Source organism: Neopelma chrysocephalum, unplaced genomic scaffold, assembly GCF_003984885.1.
Source record: "Neopelma chrysocephalum unplaced genomic scaffold, ASM398488v2 Primary Assembly neopelma1_119, whole genome shotgun sequence".
In the NCBI taxonomy this organism is placed as follows: Eukaryota; Metazoa; Chordata; class Aves; order Passeriformes; family Pipridae; genus Neopelma; species Neopelma chrysocephalum.
In genome coordinates, this window is record NW_020897781.1 from 7,400,336 (window position 1) to 7,417,344 (window position 17,009).

The 17,009-nt window shown below is 44.1% G+C and overlaps 2 protein-coding genes across 3 annotated transcripts; one reads left to right on the forward strand and one right to left on the reverse strand.

Annotated features, from left to right (window-relative positions):
• Positions 1-1,777: 1,777 nt before the first annotated feature.
• MOCS3 (molybdenum cofactor synthesis 3) lies at positions 1,778-5,336 on the reverse strand. The gene has a single exon (XM_027697585.1). The coding sequence runs from the start codon at positions 5,334-5,336 to the stop codon at positions 3,768-3,770; it is 1,569 nt and encodes a 522-aa protein (XP_027553386.1). The 3' UTR covers positions 1,778-3,767.
• A 47-nt stretch (positions 5,337-5,383) lies between these two features.
• Positions 5,384-9,959, forward strand: DPM1 (dolichyl-phosphate mannosyltransferase subunit 1, catalytic). Of its 2 annotated transcripts, XM_027697336.1 has the most exons (9): positions 5,384-5,520; positions 6,114-6,213; positions 6,369-6,402; positions 6,969-7,045; positions 7,162-7,187; positions 7,505-7,600; positions 8,440-8,508; positions 8,801-8,915; positions 9,573-9,959. In XM_027697336.1, the coding sequence occupies exons 1-9, from the start codon at positions 5,414-5,416 to the stop codon at positions 9,675-9,677; spliced, it is 729 nt and encodes a 242-aa protein (XP_027553137.1). In that variant the 5' UTR covers positions 5,384-5,413; the 3' UTR covers positions 9,678-9,959. The 2 variants fall into 2 exon arrangements, with proteins under 2 accessions (XP_027553137.1, XP_027553138.1); XM_027697337.1 differs by lacking the exon at positions 7,505-7,600.
• Positions 9,960-17,009: the final 7,050 nt, after the last annotated feature.

Genomic DNA, 17,009 nt, shown 5'->3' on the forward strand with positions numbered 1-17,009 from the left:
AACACAACCCACAGAAGGTTAGTATCACAAGCCAATTCACGTGTGTGTTCTCCTGCCATTCCCATTGCTAATTGTGCTCCAAATTTTGCTGCCCTAATAGATGTTAATATTAATCTCCATTTCATTCTATTTCCCTGGTCTTCTTTCAAAAGAGCTGTACGAAACCAGCTCTTTCTAAGCTTGAATTCCCTCTCACAGCTTGGGGAATGCTGTGGTTTATTAACTTGCAGTGCCACCTAGCACACGGCCTTCATATTATTTTTTCTGTAGTTTCACAAAGCTCCAGGTTTTCATATTAAAAAAAAATCCTACAATCTTGTGCTTGGAGTATTTTAAGCATCTAGTGCAAAGTTTTGTTTTGAACAGCTAAATTTTAATTAGAAATTATGCTTTCTAATAGGATAATAATAATCAAGATGCTCACATACCTAAAATTCTGGTGTGTGAACTTTGAGGACTAGTTTTGGCCACATCCCTTATATAGTTGTCTACAAATATTTCTATTAATTATTAGGGGATTTTTTTTTTAATCCTACACTTTGATAGCAGGTCAGTGATGAATTTATTGGGGTTTTGAGATAATAGAGACTCCTGCCAGACTATCAAGGCACATTAGTACAATGTCTGCAGACATGTTTCAGACTGGTCTGCAAGCCTGACCAGCTCAATTTGCTTTGCCTTAAAACACCACCCATAGCCCAGGAATAAACAAGATTAGAAATGAACTCTGCAGCCACCCCAGAGAGTGACGTGTGGGAGACATTAAAAGGCAGCAGTTCAGCCCCAATGCTGCAGCCACTGTGGATCCCCTCAAACCTTGAGGTGGGAGCTGTTCCTGTGCCAGATCCTGGGAAGGCATTTAAAGATAATATAACCAAGCAGGCAAAAGGCAACCTTGTGACATGGAGGGAAGGACAAGGAGATAAACCCCCTGTGCTGCCCGACCTTCTCCCTCCTGGTAACACATCCCAGAGCAGCCACATCAGAGCTCCCTGGCCAAAGCACCTTCTCTTCACTCACAATGGCAACACCCACCAATATTTCAACAGTGCTTTGGCAGCACTACAAAATCATAAAGTTTTATTGCATCTCTTAGAATTTCTAAGTGGAGTTTCTCTAACAGTAGAGAAACCACCAGGTGTTTTATGGAGCTCAAGAATTAAAGTACATCAAAATAAAAGATAAGTTTGCAATAATAAGAATGGTTTGGGCTTAGATATGATTTTATGATCCTTGATTTTTCAGCTTATCTTCAAAGAGCCCAGCACTGCTGAGGGCTGTATTTACAGGATGACCTGTGTATCAGTTCAGCAAGCCAAGGGGAAAAAAATTAAAATAAAATAAAATAAAATTAAATTAAATTAAATCCCTAGCATGCAAAGAGTGAAATTTGACAAGCACTATGGACCTCAGCTTTATCTGAGAGACATGGAAGATGTTTCCATATTTGCTGGGGATTTAATTGCTATCCTAAGTCAAGGAAGAGAATATTTTTTTTCAAAGAAACCTACATTTTGCATACTCCCTTGAGAGCAGAACTGAGCCACCAGTTTTTTCCCTCCTCTGTAGAATACCCTCCTCTATATTGTATGGCCCAATTAGTTCTGTATAGAACTCTACGTAAAAATCACAGATGTACATTTCAGATGCTGCACTCCTCTAAGAGCTTTGGACATTAGTCCCTGCAGAATGGCAGGAATGGTCTTCCCAAAAAGCCATTTTAATAGAAAAGATCCTTGAAAGTTTGTCTCTCATCAGCCTGAACTGATGCATTTACTTTTTTTTTTTTTTGCCAGTTCTGATATCAGTCTGGTTTGGGTCCATTTTCATTCATCCTTATCACTGTGTTTCCACAGAACTCTTCAGAACCTTCATGTGTTGACTGTTTTCTATAAAGCACAAAGACTCACAGTCTCCTTTCCTGCTGGAAAATGAGCTACAAGAAACTCAGATTTAAATTTGCTACAAAATATCCTCCTCCTTCCGTCCCAGAATTTGCAAACACCTGCTGCTGAATGTTTAACCAGAGTCACAGAATATCCTGAGTTGGAAGAGACCCTCAAGGATCAGAGTCCAACTCCTGCTTTATTGATAGTTTAATGAGTCCTGGGAAGGCACGAGAACACCAACAGAGAACATGATATTTCAGGCAAAACAAGTTGTAAGAAAGGAAAATACTCAGATTTAGAATCCAAGTCTTTCCCTTCTCTCCAGGTCCTTGGGGTCCCCTTGCTGGAATGACTGGAAAGGAGTCCCTTTTCCATGGCAGATGGGTGTGTGACACACCTCCCACTGTGGGGAGTTCAGAATTACTGCTACTGCTGCCTTTGGTGTGCCAGCCTCTCCTTGACATCACAGCAAAGACAGAAAAATGAAAACACAGGTCAGGCATTTCAAACAAGTCCCTCTGGTTTCCAAACCCCAAAAGAGGAACCTACCAGGACCTAAACATTCTGACTGAGCTGAGCCTTCACTGTCCATCTGAAAAGCACATCCACAAACACTAAAACTTGGTTTATAAGTCATGTCCTCCCACACTTTGATTGTCCTCTGAACTGTGAGATACAACTTTGTTCATAAACTCACATCCCTGTTTCCTTCTCAAGACTGTCATTGCCAGAACCATGGCATCTTATAATAAAGCAGGAGTGTGGCTGTTCTCAAATTTATTTTACTAAAATATACCTTTTCAACTACTAATTATAATGGCACTATTCTTTTTCTTTTTTTCTCTCCCTGGTACAATGTGAAGATTAAGTCGTGACAGGTGTTTTTTTCCTCCTTGGGAAGTAAAGAAATCCATACCTTAATTAATATAAGGAGATAATTACTATGCTGAAGTGATGAGGCCTCAGGCAGCTCTGTTGAGAAGCTATTTATTTCTCTTTCTTTTCATTCAGTTCAACTACAGATACTTCTCAAATGTGCAGAGCTCTCCATGCCAGCGAGCCAATAAAACAAACAGGGAGAAAACTTAAGAAATAGCTCTTTGTCCTTGCAGGAGGGAGGATAAATATGTATATTTTCTTCTCCCCTCCCACCCCTTATCTCTCAACCTCTGAAATCTAAGCACTGACAAAAGCATTTTCTGTCTGTTTTACAAACTTTCTGGGGTCAGACTTACATCTTATTAACAGTCAATCTCAGTTTCTCTATTCAAATTGGAGAATCTACTCTTTTGCCGGCCCACAAGTGGGGATGGCTGGCTCTGGAAGTTCTTAGCAGAACCCCTTTGCTGTAGGTGCTGTTCTCTGCCATAAATACACAAGGTTCCTACAGAGAACTAAAAGATGTTGACCACAATGGTCTCATCAGTGCTGCCTTGGCAATTCCCTGTCACAGGTTAGTAGTGCTACAGATCAGCTAGAGATGAAGTTATTTTTTCTAAATTGCTTCATGCACTGTTTCCATCTATAAAGGATTTTGGAGATTGAGTAAAAACATGATCCCTAAGCTTTGTCATTTTCAGGTTACAATTAGTAATTAGGAGTCATTCTTAATCATTACATGCACAATTCAGTGGTTATACCAAGTCTTTACTATTAAATTATAACCAAGAAACACATTTCTCTTCCATTCCCATGGACAGATTCACATCTTTATAAAAATAATCAGACATCTAGAAAAATACATAGTGTTTTTGGAAAAAAAAGGAACATAAGCAACATGGTATTTCTGTTTTTAACATGAAATATAGTCATTACACAGAGAAGATGAAAACCTATGGAACCTACTAGGAAAACATGTGGTTTTTTCCCCATAAATTTCTAATACTGAGGGAATGTTGGATCAATTTTAGTGGCCCAAGCCATGAGCCCTCCTTTAATATCCTTTGCTAACAGAGAACCAGATTCTTTGGCAGGTAGCTCCTGCAGGATTTTTACAGCCTTCTGGGAATCATTTCCCAATTTGCAAACAACATATACAGGAAGAGATGCTTGGTCATTAGTTCTCTGCTTTTCTTCGCGAATTCTTTTTTCTAAATACTCCAGCTGTTCTTCATCTTTCTCTTGCAGTTTGCTCAGCGGGATGTGGACGGCGTGTTCCAGGCGGCAGATATCCACCTCCACCTGTGGCCGGACGTCCAGCAGCACGTGAGGGACTTTGTCATCCAGCACTTTCTTGTACTGCTCTACGGAAATCCTGTCCTTGCTGGGCAGCAGATGTAGAGTCCTACACTTGTCGGTGGCAGAAGAGCCACAGAACGCCTCGTAATCCTGCAGGCAGGTGACGGTGGGGTTGTCCCCGCACACGGCACAGTCCGGTTTCTTCGGTCTCAGCTTGATGTTGCGAAACCTCCCTTCGAGGGCGTCGAACATGAGCATGAACCGGTTGAAAGAGGAGCCCATTCCCGAGGCGATCTTGAGCACTTCCAGGGCCTGCATGCAGCCGATGATGCCGGGCACGACCCCCAGCACGCCCCCGTCGGCGCAGCTGGTCACGGTGTCGGGCGGGGGCGGTTTGGGGAACAGGCAGCGGTAGCAGGGCCCCCCGCGGTAGTTGTACACGACGAGCTGCCCCTCGAGGCGCAGGGCGCTGCCGGACACCAGCGGTTTCCCCGCCAGCACACACGCGTCGTTCACCAGGTACCGCGTGGGCGCGTTGTCGGAGCAGTCGGCGACAATGTCGTACTGTCGCACGAGGCGCAGCGCGGAGCGCGGGCTCAGCGCCCCGCGGTAGGGCACGTACTGCACCGCCGAGTTCAGCCGCCGCAGCGCCGCGGCCGCCGAGGCCGCCTTGGGCCGGCCCCGCCGCGCCTCCCCGTGCAGCACCTGCCGGTGCAGGTTGCTGGTCTCCACCACGTCGTGGTCCAGCAGCCCCAGGCGGCCCACGCCCGCCGCGGCCAGGTACTGCGCCAGGGGACAGCCGAGCCCGCCGCAGCCCACCACGAGCACGGAGCTCCGCGCCAGGCGCAGCTGGCCGCGCACGCCGAGCTCGGGCAGCAGCAGCTGCCGGCTGTACCGCGCGATCTCGGCCGCGCTCAGCGCCGCGCGGGGCGGCAGCGGGGGCAGCTCAGCAGGGAAGGCGCCGGCCCCCTCCGCATCATCATCATCATCACCATCATCGTCCTCGGCGCTGCCCGCGTCCCCCCGCGCCAGCAGGTCCCGCAGCCCGCCGTCTCCATCCTCCTCCTGCTCGGCATCCCCCAGGGACACCTCGGCCGCCAGCCGCTCCCGCGGCCCGCGGGCTCCATCCTCCTCCTCCTCCTCGTCCCGCTGCCGCTCGGCGGTGTCCCCCCGCGCCAGCTCAGCCCGCAGGCGGTCCCGCAGCCCGCGGAGCTCCCGCTCCCGCCGGCGGATCTCGGCCCGCAGCCGCGCCGCCCCCGCGCCCGCCATGGCCGCGCCGCTTCCTCCGCCCGCCCCGCCCGGCGCCGCGCCGCTTCCGCCGGGCCCGCGTCACTGCCGACATCGACATGGCGGCACCGCGCCCCGAGCGCCTGTCGGTGCTGCTGCCCACGTACAACGAGCGGGACAACCTGCCGCTCGTCGTCTGGCTGCTGGTGCGCACCTTCCGAGACAGGTACGGGCGGTGCGAGGGGAGGCGCGGGGGCTGGCGGGCAGCGGGGCCGGCTGCACCCCCGCTGTGGCGGCGGGCGGGGACAGCGGTGTCTGTAGGGCCGGGGGTGCGCGGCCGCGACACCGACACGGGGACGGCACAGGGCAGGAGGGCAGGGACATCGTCCGAACCCGGAGCGAACTTCAGAATCGCGGAATTCCAGAATCGCTGAGGTTGGAAAAGCCCTCCCAGACCATCGAGTCCAAGCTGTGCCCGATCCCCACCTTGTCCCCCAGCCCAGAGCACTGAGCGCCACATCCTTGGACACCTCCAGGGATGGGGACTCCATCTCCCTGCGCAGCCCCTTCCAATGCCTGACCACCCTCTCCATGAAGAAATTCCTCCTGATGTCCAACCTGAACCTCCCCTGGCACAGCTTGAGGCTGTTCCCTCTTGTCCTGTACCTCGTTCCTTGGGAGCAGAGCCCGACCCACCCCCAGCACGGCTCTGATCCCGCAAAATCACTGCTCTGGTTCTCAGCTTCCCCCCCTTCACAGGGATTTAGGGAGGGAAACGGGGTTTTCCGTTTGTTCATTGAAAAATAATTATTGTTTCAGTGGAATCGATTTTGAAATTATCATCATTGATGATGGAAGCCCAGATGGGACACAGGAAATCGCTGAGCAATTGGAAAAAATATACGGGTCAGATAAAATTGTGAGTTGTGTGTTCTGTAATTTTTTTTTCCCTAAAAACGAAAAGTAAACTTTAAAATATTTTTATACCTTGAAAACAGCAACTTTTAAGGTGTCACTAAAACAAATTAAAAACTGTACTTCAAGTAATATACGTGTCTTTTATATTTTCTGCAGCTTCTGAGACCCAGACCAAGAAAGCTGGGCCTGGGTAAGTCCTTATTAACTCTAATTTAGTAATATAAAAAATTTGCTGTATACTTTGATTGATCTAGTGCATAAAGGTCCAGAAATGTATGTTTTCATCAAGTTGTTTGCAAGCAAACAAGGTTAAAAATGTACACATAAAAATCCCAGTGTGTTTATAAAATGTTTCCCACATCTTCATACCTGCTCCTTTCCCTCCCACCCTCATTCCCTGACTGCAGAATGAGGGTTTGAACTGTCAGTGATATTTGGAGCCCGAGTCCTATTCTAGTTTTAGTGCCTGTAGTGTTTTTGTAAATGAGATTGCAGATAGTGACCCACTTCTGCATTCTTTGTGCATTTCTGGTGCAGTGGGACTTGCCAGTTTATAAAATCCAGGGCTGAAATCATAGGGAAAAGGTATAAGACTTTTAATGTTTATCCACTAACATGTTATTTAAAATAATTTAGGGGTTTTTACTTGATTGTTTTCTAGCGGAGATTTTAGAAAATGAAGGGAAGACTGCACATGGCTGGAAGATTGCACATGTTAAAGTAGTGAGGGAAATATTTCTGTGCTGTTTTCACCAGGCACTGCTTACATTCATGGAATGAAGCATGCCACTGGGAATTTCATTGTCATTATGGATGCTGACCTCTCTCACCATGTAAGTCTGTATTTCATGCACTGTGGGCTTAGTCTGTTAGAATTAAACTTTCATTGGTTGGGTTTATTTTACCCCCACCCTTTTGTCTTTTCTGATCTGTTTTCCTTCTATTTCAGCCAAAATTTATTCCAGAGTTTCTCAGGTAGGTGCCAATTGTAGTATGAAAATGCAAGTTGATCTTTATAAATTATTTATGAACTCCTGTGTGAAATTCCGTGCCATAGTGGGTAAAAGGTAATTAATTATAAGATTCCCTGAAGTAGCTCTTTTTAAGAAAACAATTAACAAGTGTCTAAATAATGCTTATAACCACCCTAATTACTGCTTTCCTCTCTTCTCCACTTACTGATTTAAAAGTTTGTAAACTTCAGATTTTGTACTAAGAGTGATTGTTCTTACTTTGAAATTTGTACTTTGAAATATTCCTCCTGTTTTTCTGATAAAACCAATTGTTTATAGAAAGCAGAAAGAAGGCAATTTTGATATCGTATCTGGAACAAGATATAAAGGAAATGGAGGGGTATATGGCTGGGATTTGAGAAGAAAATTAATCAGGTTGGTATTTTTCAGGTATTTACAGTTAAAATTGTTATTTATAAACAATAACTCCGAACACTCCATCCGTGTGAGCTGAACTGAGTCTTTAGTCAGCAGAACTGCTGTACCTGCTGGGCACTGCAAAATCACATTAAATACTACAAGTGTGCACCACTGGCAAATTGTGTGGTTCAAATCCACCAGCAAAGGATGAAATGACATGGCTGGGCTTGGAAATGGGTTGGAGCAGTGGACAGATTGGCATCATTGGGACAGCCCCAGTTCTGTCATCCAGAGAGTGAGCTGAGACTGTGACACTTTTGTCAAGTTTAAAATACACCTTTAGGTGGCTGTAATGGTCCTTCCCCTAAGCAGTGAATCCCTTCCTAAACTCCTCTGGTGACACTCTGGTGGTTTTCCATATCCAATCTCACATTTGTCCAGGAAGCATTTTTATTCCCCACTTACAGTGTGTGTCAGTCAGAAGAAAAGTGTTGCTTTTATGGTTGTCACATTCACTTCTTTTAATTGTATATGTAGACAGTTCTTCCATAAAGAACCAGGTTATAAACCTAATTTCTAAAAATCCTTGTTTTTTCTTCATAGAGAAATTCAATAATCTACTAATTATCTGCTTTTGAAAAACAAAACGTTGGGTGTTTGATTTCAAGGTTCTATAATTTATTAATCAAATCTAGCAATGAAAACACACTAGAAATCTAATGTTTTTCATATGAAGCAATAAAAGTTTTGTTGGGTTTTGGGGGGGGGTGATATGTACTTATTTTTTAGAAATTCTGCTTGATCTCTGGGAATTGTGTGCTGGGCAACTCTGACATTCACATTTTCTTTCCCAGCCGTGGTGCCAATTTTCTGACTCAGGTTTTGCTGAGACCAGGAGCATCAGACCTCACAGGGAGTTTCAGGTATGGCTCTGGTTTGCAATTAATAAAGTTCATCGGAAATTAAGAAATTGCTGAACAAGGAACTGGAGGAAGAACAGCCCTTCTTTACTGAGGGCTATGAAATCTGTTTGGGAAGGGTGGAAGAAATAGTGGACTAGATTGCAAGAACTGCTGCTCCTATGGCTTTGTTAAAGATTTTATAAATAGCAATGAGATGAGTGAGGGATTGCAGTTGAGATTCCCACACACTGCCTCGATTTCCAAATTTCAGAAATTGTGCTTCAGGTTTCATTTTCTTTGTAACTGTTTGCAGGTTGTACAGGAAAGAAGTCTTACAGAAACTCATGGAGAAATGTGTTTCTAAAGGTTACGTCTTCCAGATGGAGATGATTGTCCGGGCCAGGCAGTTGGGATACACCATTGGAGAGGTACAGGACAAGTTTGATAAGGATCTCGTGCTTTTATGTAAAGGGACACACAGATTACTGAATTTCGTGTGCTTCCAAGAAGCAGCCAAGATTTTCAAACAAATATAAAGAAATTACATGTGTAGAACTCTATTTTTCCAACTTTGCCAGGTGAATACTGGATCTGAATTTCCAGTTCCTTGTTCCCCTGGCTGATAAGATTCTGAGATCCCTCCCTCTTTCTGTTGCCACTCCTTTAGCTGTATACAATTTTACAAAGTTCTTCATATTCAGAAGTCATCTCCCAGCCAGGGGTGAGGCTGAGCTGTTCTGTGGTGGGAGATTTGTGCTTCCTGGGCCACTGACTCAAAGGTACTGAATTGAACAAGGAAAGTGCTGGAGGTTGATTTTAAGCCCTCAGGCTTAAAACACTGAGGCTGTTCTGACTATCTACCATCCAGCCACTCAGTAATGTCTTGGGATCATCTTTAAAGGTGATAAACCAAATAATTTCATGCTCCTCAGCCTCTGGGAAGAACTGACACGAAGGAAGCCAGTCTGGTGCTTGCCTTGTTCCCATGTCTGAAAATGCTGTAGTTCAAAGGCCATTCTGTTGTGTGGAGAATCTCTGATTATTTAGGTTTTGAACCTTAAAAATAGTTCTGCTTGTTTCAACAGGTTCCTATTTCATTTGTGGACCGTGTCTATGGAGAATCCAAACTGGGAGGCAATGAAATAGTCTCCTTCCTAAAGGGGCTCTTGACCTTGTTTGCCACAACGTGATAGTTTGTCCTAAATTCACTTTTTTAGTCAAACATTTTCTGACATCTGTGTAGTTTTTATTATATAACAGCAGAAGCTTGATAATCTGTGTGGTGACCAGAAGACCTGCTATAAGCTACCAATTAAACAAACCACCACCAATAAACTAAATCCACTGTCTCCCAGAATGCTCCTTCCAAAAGAAATTAACTGTATGTTAAACTAAAAACTAATAAAGGCTAATGATTTTCTATTTTTGTAAAAACAATGAAGTCTTAATAAAGAACACAAAGCTCTATGATCCTTTGCATTTGGAAATGAATCATTATTCAGCAGAAGCTAATGAGGATTTTGAAATAAAGACAAGCAAGGACAGAAAAAAACAACCCAACGGAATTTCTTATCTTTGTTCTGTGGTTTGTAGATATTAATTTAAATGAATGTCCTTTAAATTAGTGTCCTTTCTTTCCTCAGCACATGTGTCTTAAAGCAGCTACATGTTTCTACAGATCTGATAACACCTTGTGTAGTTTAAGAGCTAATACAGAGTACAGTGATTTGTTCCTAGACTGGAAAGAAGGAATATTCTTTGGATAAGGAAGAGAATTGTATGTGGAATAATTTTGTATTCTGTGTGTTGGTCTAGCAGCAGATGAGTCCCTTTTCTTACCTCCTTTAGAAACTAAATAGTTTTGGAGTCTGTACAACAGGAGCCTGGCACCTCACAAAATTCAGGGTGACAGAAGACCCAGTTCACCTCACTGAAGATATTTGAGATTTTTTTTTCTTTTGTCAAATAACAAATTGCAATCTAAAGTCTGTATTTGCTCCAGATCCTGTGGAAGGAAACACAAATGGAGCAATACTAGTTTTTCTTTCATGGTTTGATAGAGCCAGAACTCAGAAATTCCAAAGCCCTTGAAATCAAATGTGCATTGGGGAGGAGGGTGACATTATTCTGATAATGGCTTTATATGTATGAAAAATGATGTCCTTTTGTTGGGGGCAGGGGAGGATTTTTCTGTGGGTACCTGTATCAGAAAATTAATGGTAGGAGAAGAGAAGCAACAAATGTCTTGAAAATGCTGCCTATTTGGCTCGTGTTTGTCTGCATTCCTTTAGCACATCAGATACAGTTGTTACTATTTGAAAAAGAAATTTAGAAAGTCTGTAGATAAATGATAAATTCATATTTCAGATAGTCTTTTATCACATTGATAAAAATAATTAAGTGAAACTTTAAAACAAAGATTATTTCCTGGTGAGCTGCTTTAGAGCTCTTCCTTTGTTCTTTAGTGGAGTTGTACAGATTGAGTTTCTCCTTTTCTGACTATTCAGAGCCAATATTTCATATTTCATTTGCTTAAAAATAATAAATAATAAAAAATGTAACTGTAAGTTTTTGAATCTTCATGTAACTGGATCACAGTGGCTGAACTGTACATTTTGTGACATTTGCCTGTAATTTTTCCAAATATATATAATTTCATTTGGTGCAGACTAATCAGATCTAATAATATGTGCAGAGTTATGTCTCTGGGTCCACAGGGCCACTGAATCTCCAATAAGAGGTTTCATCTATTTATGTTTCATTTGGAGGTTTCATGGCAAATATTTTAAGTTGAAAACAGGTACAAAGTTTTTAATGACTAAATAGTGAGGTTTTAGATGTTTAGTTAAATTTACAAAATGCTGATCATTTGCTAGAATGCAAATTGGGGAACAACAGCAGAAGGATGTGGAGCTGCTGGAGCGAGTCCAGAGGAGGTCATGGAGATGCTCCAAGGGCTGGAGCCCCTCTGCTCTGGAGCCAGGCTGGGAGAGCTGGGGGGGTTCACCTGGAGAAGAGAAGGCTCTGGGGAGACCTGAGAGCCCCTTCCAGGGCCTAAAGGGGCTCCAGGAGAGCTGGAGAGGGACTGTGGACAAGGGCACACAGTGATAGGAAAAAAAGAATGGTTTCCCACTGCCAGAGGGGAAGGAACTCTTGGCTGTGAGGGTGGGAGGCCCTGGCACAGGTTGCCCAGAGAAGCTGTGGCTGCCCCATCCCTGGAAGTGTCCAAGGCCAGGTTGGATGGGGCTTGGAGCAACCTGGGCTGGTGGAAGGTGTCCCTGCCCATGGCAGGGGGTGGGATTAAATGAACTTTAGGTTGCTTCCAACCCAAACCATTTCATGATTCTATGTTCCTATTTCTTGTTCCCATTTTCCCTTTCCTATTATTTTACAGACCCTGCTTATCCTCTCATCGTACTCAGTCTTGTCTTTTTCATGTCCCCAGAGAAGCCACACTACACTTGCCATTCTCCAAGTGTTACTAGCAGACTGTAGTAGAACAGTAGTTCTATGATCTTTAGAGTTCAGGTGCTTAGAACTCCATACAGTGTCTTAAATATTCATGTACTAGGGATTTATAAAGTGGCATTTTAATTCTCAGTTCCTTTCTTAATACCATTGCAATTCTCTACTTGTCTTGTTTTGGCGACCACGAAACACTGACTTGACATTTACAGAGAATTTTTCATTTTACGTCCCTGGTTTTACAGTTCTACATAAATCAGCTTTTCTTAATTACATCCATATTCATTTCCTATGAAGGCACAAATACTTTGCTAATGCACTTTCTCTATTATACTTTCTTAGGAATCTGTGTCTGCAAGCACTCAATCATTTGGCAAGAACAGGAGCTTTAATTGCTTCCTGGCTCAAATCAGTGTATATCATGGATATATTTGGTTGGGCATGTTTAATGAAGGGGGGAAGAAGGTAACTCACATTTCCCCTGAGTAGATTTAGGTCTGTGATTCACAAGGCCAAGCAGTTCAATCCCTCTGACCCAGACCACTGGGATCCTGAAGCTGGGACAAAACCACTTCAGACACCCAAGGTTAATGTGCCCAAGAGAATGTGAAACCAGGAGCAAAGCAAGATCCCTGCCTGTTTGGGTGAGGGTTTGTCTGATCTGAGGTTGGAAGGAGCTGGCTTCTGTTTTGGTTTGGCTTCTCTGTGAAATCTTTATGAGGCTCTAATCTCAGCCTGCAATAAGGATGTACCCAGCTGCCAATACAAACACGATAATCAAACATATTTTCCAGTGGACTGTGTAGAAATCCAACCGCAAGGTTCCACAACCTTCTGCATATCAACAGTAAAAAATAATGATGACTAATCAATAATATTTACTTAAGGGTCTATCAGGATTCCAAGCATAAGCATGGATTGAAATCTTGGCACAAAGGAATGAAATGACAGATTGCCTGCTCAGTTCAATACATGGGTGACTTCAGCAACAGATTTCAGGGGCTGGCATTCCAGAGCTGCAGGCAAATGGTAATACTGGGAGCAGCAGGAACAGGGAATGTGCAGAGGAGAGGAATCCTTATCAAACTTTTCATTGTTTATCACATTACCTCCACTTCATTCTGCAGAAGACACGAGTAAACAAGGTAACTACTGGCAAAGCACAGAAACTTTATGAGCATCATCTCTTCCTCTGTTCCTGCCACATTTTATCTTATTTCTCCAGACCTTGTGGCAATTTGTTACTTTCTTACAGGCTGTGATAGAGACCCCTGGTGGCCTAGTGGTTAGCGTGCAGGACTTTCACTGCTGCGACCACGGGTTCAAATCCCGGTCTCCTGGCCTGATGGAGGTCGTTAGCCCTGTGTGGCCATCCATCTATGAGAAGGACACTCTAAACAAACCTACGTCCTGAGGACCTCACTGCCATTGTCCAAGCTTGCTTGGCCCCGGCAGATGAACCTTAGGATTAAAGGGTGGGCTCAGTTCAGCGCATGCTGTGTCTCACCTAAAAAATCCATTGCGCAGGCTGGAAAGGTAAAAGACCTTTCCCCAAATCTTCGTTCGCGAAGATGGGCCATTATTATTATTACAGGCTGTGATTGTTACTGTTCAGGAGGAAATACATTGAAACTGGAGAGAGAAGACCAAATTGCAACTTTTAATCCAAAATTAGATCTGAAAACTCAGCCCGAGAGAGGGATTTCAACAAAGCAGCAGAGGGCAAAGAGCATAAAATGGAGTGTTATCCCTGCAAGGGTAGTTGCACTGACTGTTTAACAAACTGGTACCAAAGGTGCATCATAATAAATAAACACCACCTTCACCACCTTGTGTTTGGCTCACAGACTTCTTTCCTGTTCTGACTTTTTGCAAACATGTCACAGCCCAGCAGGTGAACCCAGACAAAACCACAGCTGAGAACTTGTTTCCTGGGAAGCTGAGGGTGGTTCTCTAACACAGCTCCCAAAATGCTGTGCTCTGGGGAAGGGGAAGATCTGAGCACTAAAGGATGCTTGTGCTATTGCTCCAGAGCAGGAAAGATGTTGACTGAGCTCCCGCAGTCCCTGGGAATGCTTTAGGCTCTTTTGTCCCACTACATCTGTGCTGGGGGATCCCCAGGAAGGAAACAACCAGATTTACTCAGTACCTGTGAAGCTCATGTCGTGACTGCAGCGTGTCTGGAGAGCTCCCACTTCCAGCCCAGGATCCATTCTGCCTGCCTTGCAAAGAAGGCACATGGCAGCACTTCTGATGGGTGGATCCTGTCAAAATAATGACATTTCTTATTGTACAGTGCAGGGGACATGGAAAAGACAAGCTGCTTGGAAGTGATCAATGACAGAAAGACTGAAGTTCTAATGTTTTAGTTCTATCAATGTCTCTCATGCAGTAAATCCTACCTGAGTGCAGTGTTCCTGAAAGCACTGACAACTTGTAAGATATCCACAGAAGTGTAGTTTGTCACATCACCCCCAAATGAGAGAATACTTGACTGACCAGCTTCCAAAAGAAATTAAGTTGCTACTTATGACAGATAAATTTCCTATTGGTCTGACTAAGGGGCTTTCAAGTTATCCCAACCAACTAAGCAAATCTATCCTAAGCATCTCTAATCACAGACATGCTCAATAGGAGTATCCTTTGAAAAAACAAGTAGAAAAGGAGGATACTCTGTGTCAAGGAATTGTTCTTCCATACTTTTATCCTGATACAGACTAAATTTGGTTCCTTCCTTGTGACTTTTCCCAAAGCCAACTTCACGGAAGAAGGTTGGAGAATGATGACAGATGATGAAGTGCCCCAGCTCAGAAGGTGGGTGGCTCAGTGGGTCTTAAAGATCATTGTGAGACCAGTGATCTTAACGCTGATTAACTTACTTGTATTTATTATATAATTAATTATGTGTAAAGCCATCAAGAGTTGTCTTAATTATTTTGTATTTGAATAAAAAACAAGCATAATACTGCTCCTAAACTAGCACAATTCTGCCCTGAATCACCACCACACATGCAATTAAACCTATTCAACTTGGGAGTGCTAATTGTCTCCCCTCTGGTGTGAAGTGTTTAGTCTCCCACAATGCTGTGATTTTACTGATTTTTCTAGAGTGAGAAACAATACCCACTTCTGTGATATAAAAAGTATATTAAAACTATTACTATCAACTTTTGCTTCATTTTGCTCACCTCACTCTGCACACACAGGAGAAAAAAGGAGAAAGTTCTCCTGCCCGGACTCCAATTGTCTGTGCTTGTGCTATTATATCCTTTGCACAGATCTTTGTGTTGTGTTCATTCCCTTAAATATGTATCAAATATAATTTCTACTTCCAATTGCATTATGATGTTCCTCCACACTCAGTTCCTCCAACCTTCAGACACTTCTGTTTTCTCAAATTCAAACCTCAGATTAGAAGGTCTGTGGGTTGTTATTCTGGAGTTGTTGTATTTTCTTTGTTTTAAGTGATGGCTCCAGAGTGGTCACTGGTAAAGCATAAATAAGAGAGTGTTGAAATAGGAAGGTGCTCAAATTTGGGGTTGTGTGCTTTAGGCTGGCGCAAACTGGCTCAAGCAGCCATGAAGTTGAGAGTTTCTGAACACAGTCCTGCCTTAACGAGGTTTCAGAAATGTTTTCCAACATTGTAGCCATCAAAGAAAAAGTATCTACTCTTGGAAGGCAAAATGATGTTGCTACAGAAAACCAAACCACTTTTCTTTGCTTTCCTTCCTCGAGAGGTATTTTACATGTGTTGCAGAGGAACTTTGGAAGTACCTCAGTTCCAGGAGCCCTTTTAATGCCAGAGCACCAGCTTTGGTTTTGCAGGTAAGTTTTGTTTATTTCTACTTTTTTTATTTACATTTCCATGTAGAACAAAGACTCCTTCAGTGACTTACTGACTCTTATATCCACTGATGAGGAGATGCCATGGAAGCATCCAGTGAAACCCTGGTGTCACTTGCAGACAGCGACAAGCAGTGGATTTGTACATCCCACTGAACGAGGAAGTGTCAAAGCAGCCTCGCAGACACAACAACATGTCACTAAATTCTTCATAAAAGCTATTTAAGTGAATTGTGATAAACAGCATGTACACACTGCCAGGACATCAGCCACTTGAAGACAGAGGAGAGCCTTGAGTCATACGAAGTCTCAGTAATTGGTGACAAGTTTTCTCTGCTTCTGCACTTCAGGTAATGCTTCAAACACATGGACTTTCCTTTCTAGCATTGTAAGGCTGAACTCGAGTGTGTCACTGAACCAGAAAGGGTTTGAAAGCTGAGGATGGAAGGATTACACTTTACTTCATCCTCCAAATGCTCATGTCTTTCTGAAGTATCAAAAACCATTGTTCCCTTTCACTTCTGAAGGATTTTTTTACTGTGCTATAGAACTCAGCTTCGATTGTTGAAGAGGTCTGAGCAGATATGTCTTCCACAAGGAAGAATTACATGTGGGGTCTTGTCCTGATCCAGATGTTCTTGCTTCAAAAAGTGAAGTCCAGTGTCTCTGCACAGGTGTGTGTGAGCACGTGTGCACAGGGCTCACAGCAACATGACACACATGCCTTTTGGGTGCTGCCTTGGCTTCAGGAAAGTAACCCAAAACATGGAGAATTTGGATTTCTGAGAGTGGCAGTGTGTAAATCACACATGTCCTCTGACATCTCCCTGGATTCCCTGACCAGTCCCATCACACTCTGGGGCACATTTGGCAATGGGTGCCACTCACCCGACACCTCCTTCCATCCCTCGGGCTGAGCCCAGCCTGGGGCCTCCCTGGGTACAGCCCCGTCCCTCCCGTGATGGGTCAGGCTGGAAGGGCCCACAGTGGGTCCTGGTCCCACCTCCTGCTCCAGCAGGGCCATCCCAGAGCACATGGCACAGGATTGTGTCCAGATGGTTCTGGAACATTCCCAGTGAGGAGACTCCACACCCTCTCTGGTCTCTGTTCAGTGCTCGGTCACTGCACAGGGAAGAAATTCTTCCTCATGTCCAGGTGGAACTTCCTGGGCATCAGTTCCTGCCCGTCCCTCTTGTGCCATTGCTGGGCCCCCC

Bases quoted from the DNA above. Each gene is read 5' to 3' on its own strand.
- DPM1 (XM_027697336.1), top strand. From the start codon at position 5,414: ATGGCGGCACCGCGCCCCGAGCGCCTGTCGGTGCTGCTGCCCACGTAC. The intron at 5,521-6,113 runs GTACGGGCGGTG...TTATTGTTTCAG, and splicing joins GTGCGCACCTTCCGAGACAG to TGGAATCGATTTTGAAATTA. The intron at 7,046-7,161 runs GTAAGTCTGTAT...CTTCTATTTCAG, and splicing joins ATGCTGACCTCTCTCACCAT to CCAAAATTTATTCCAGAGTT.
- MOCS3 (XM_027697585.1), bottom strand. From the start codon at position 5,336: ATGGCGGGCGCGGGGGCGGCGCGGCTGCGGGCCGAGATCCGCCGGCGG.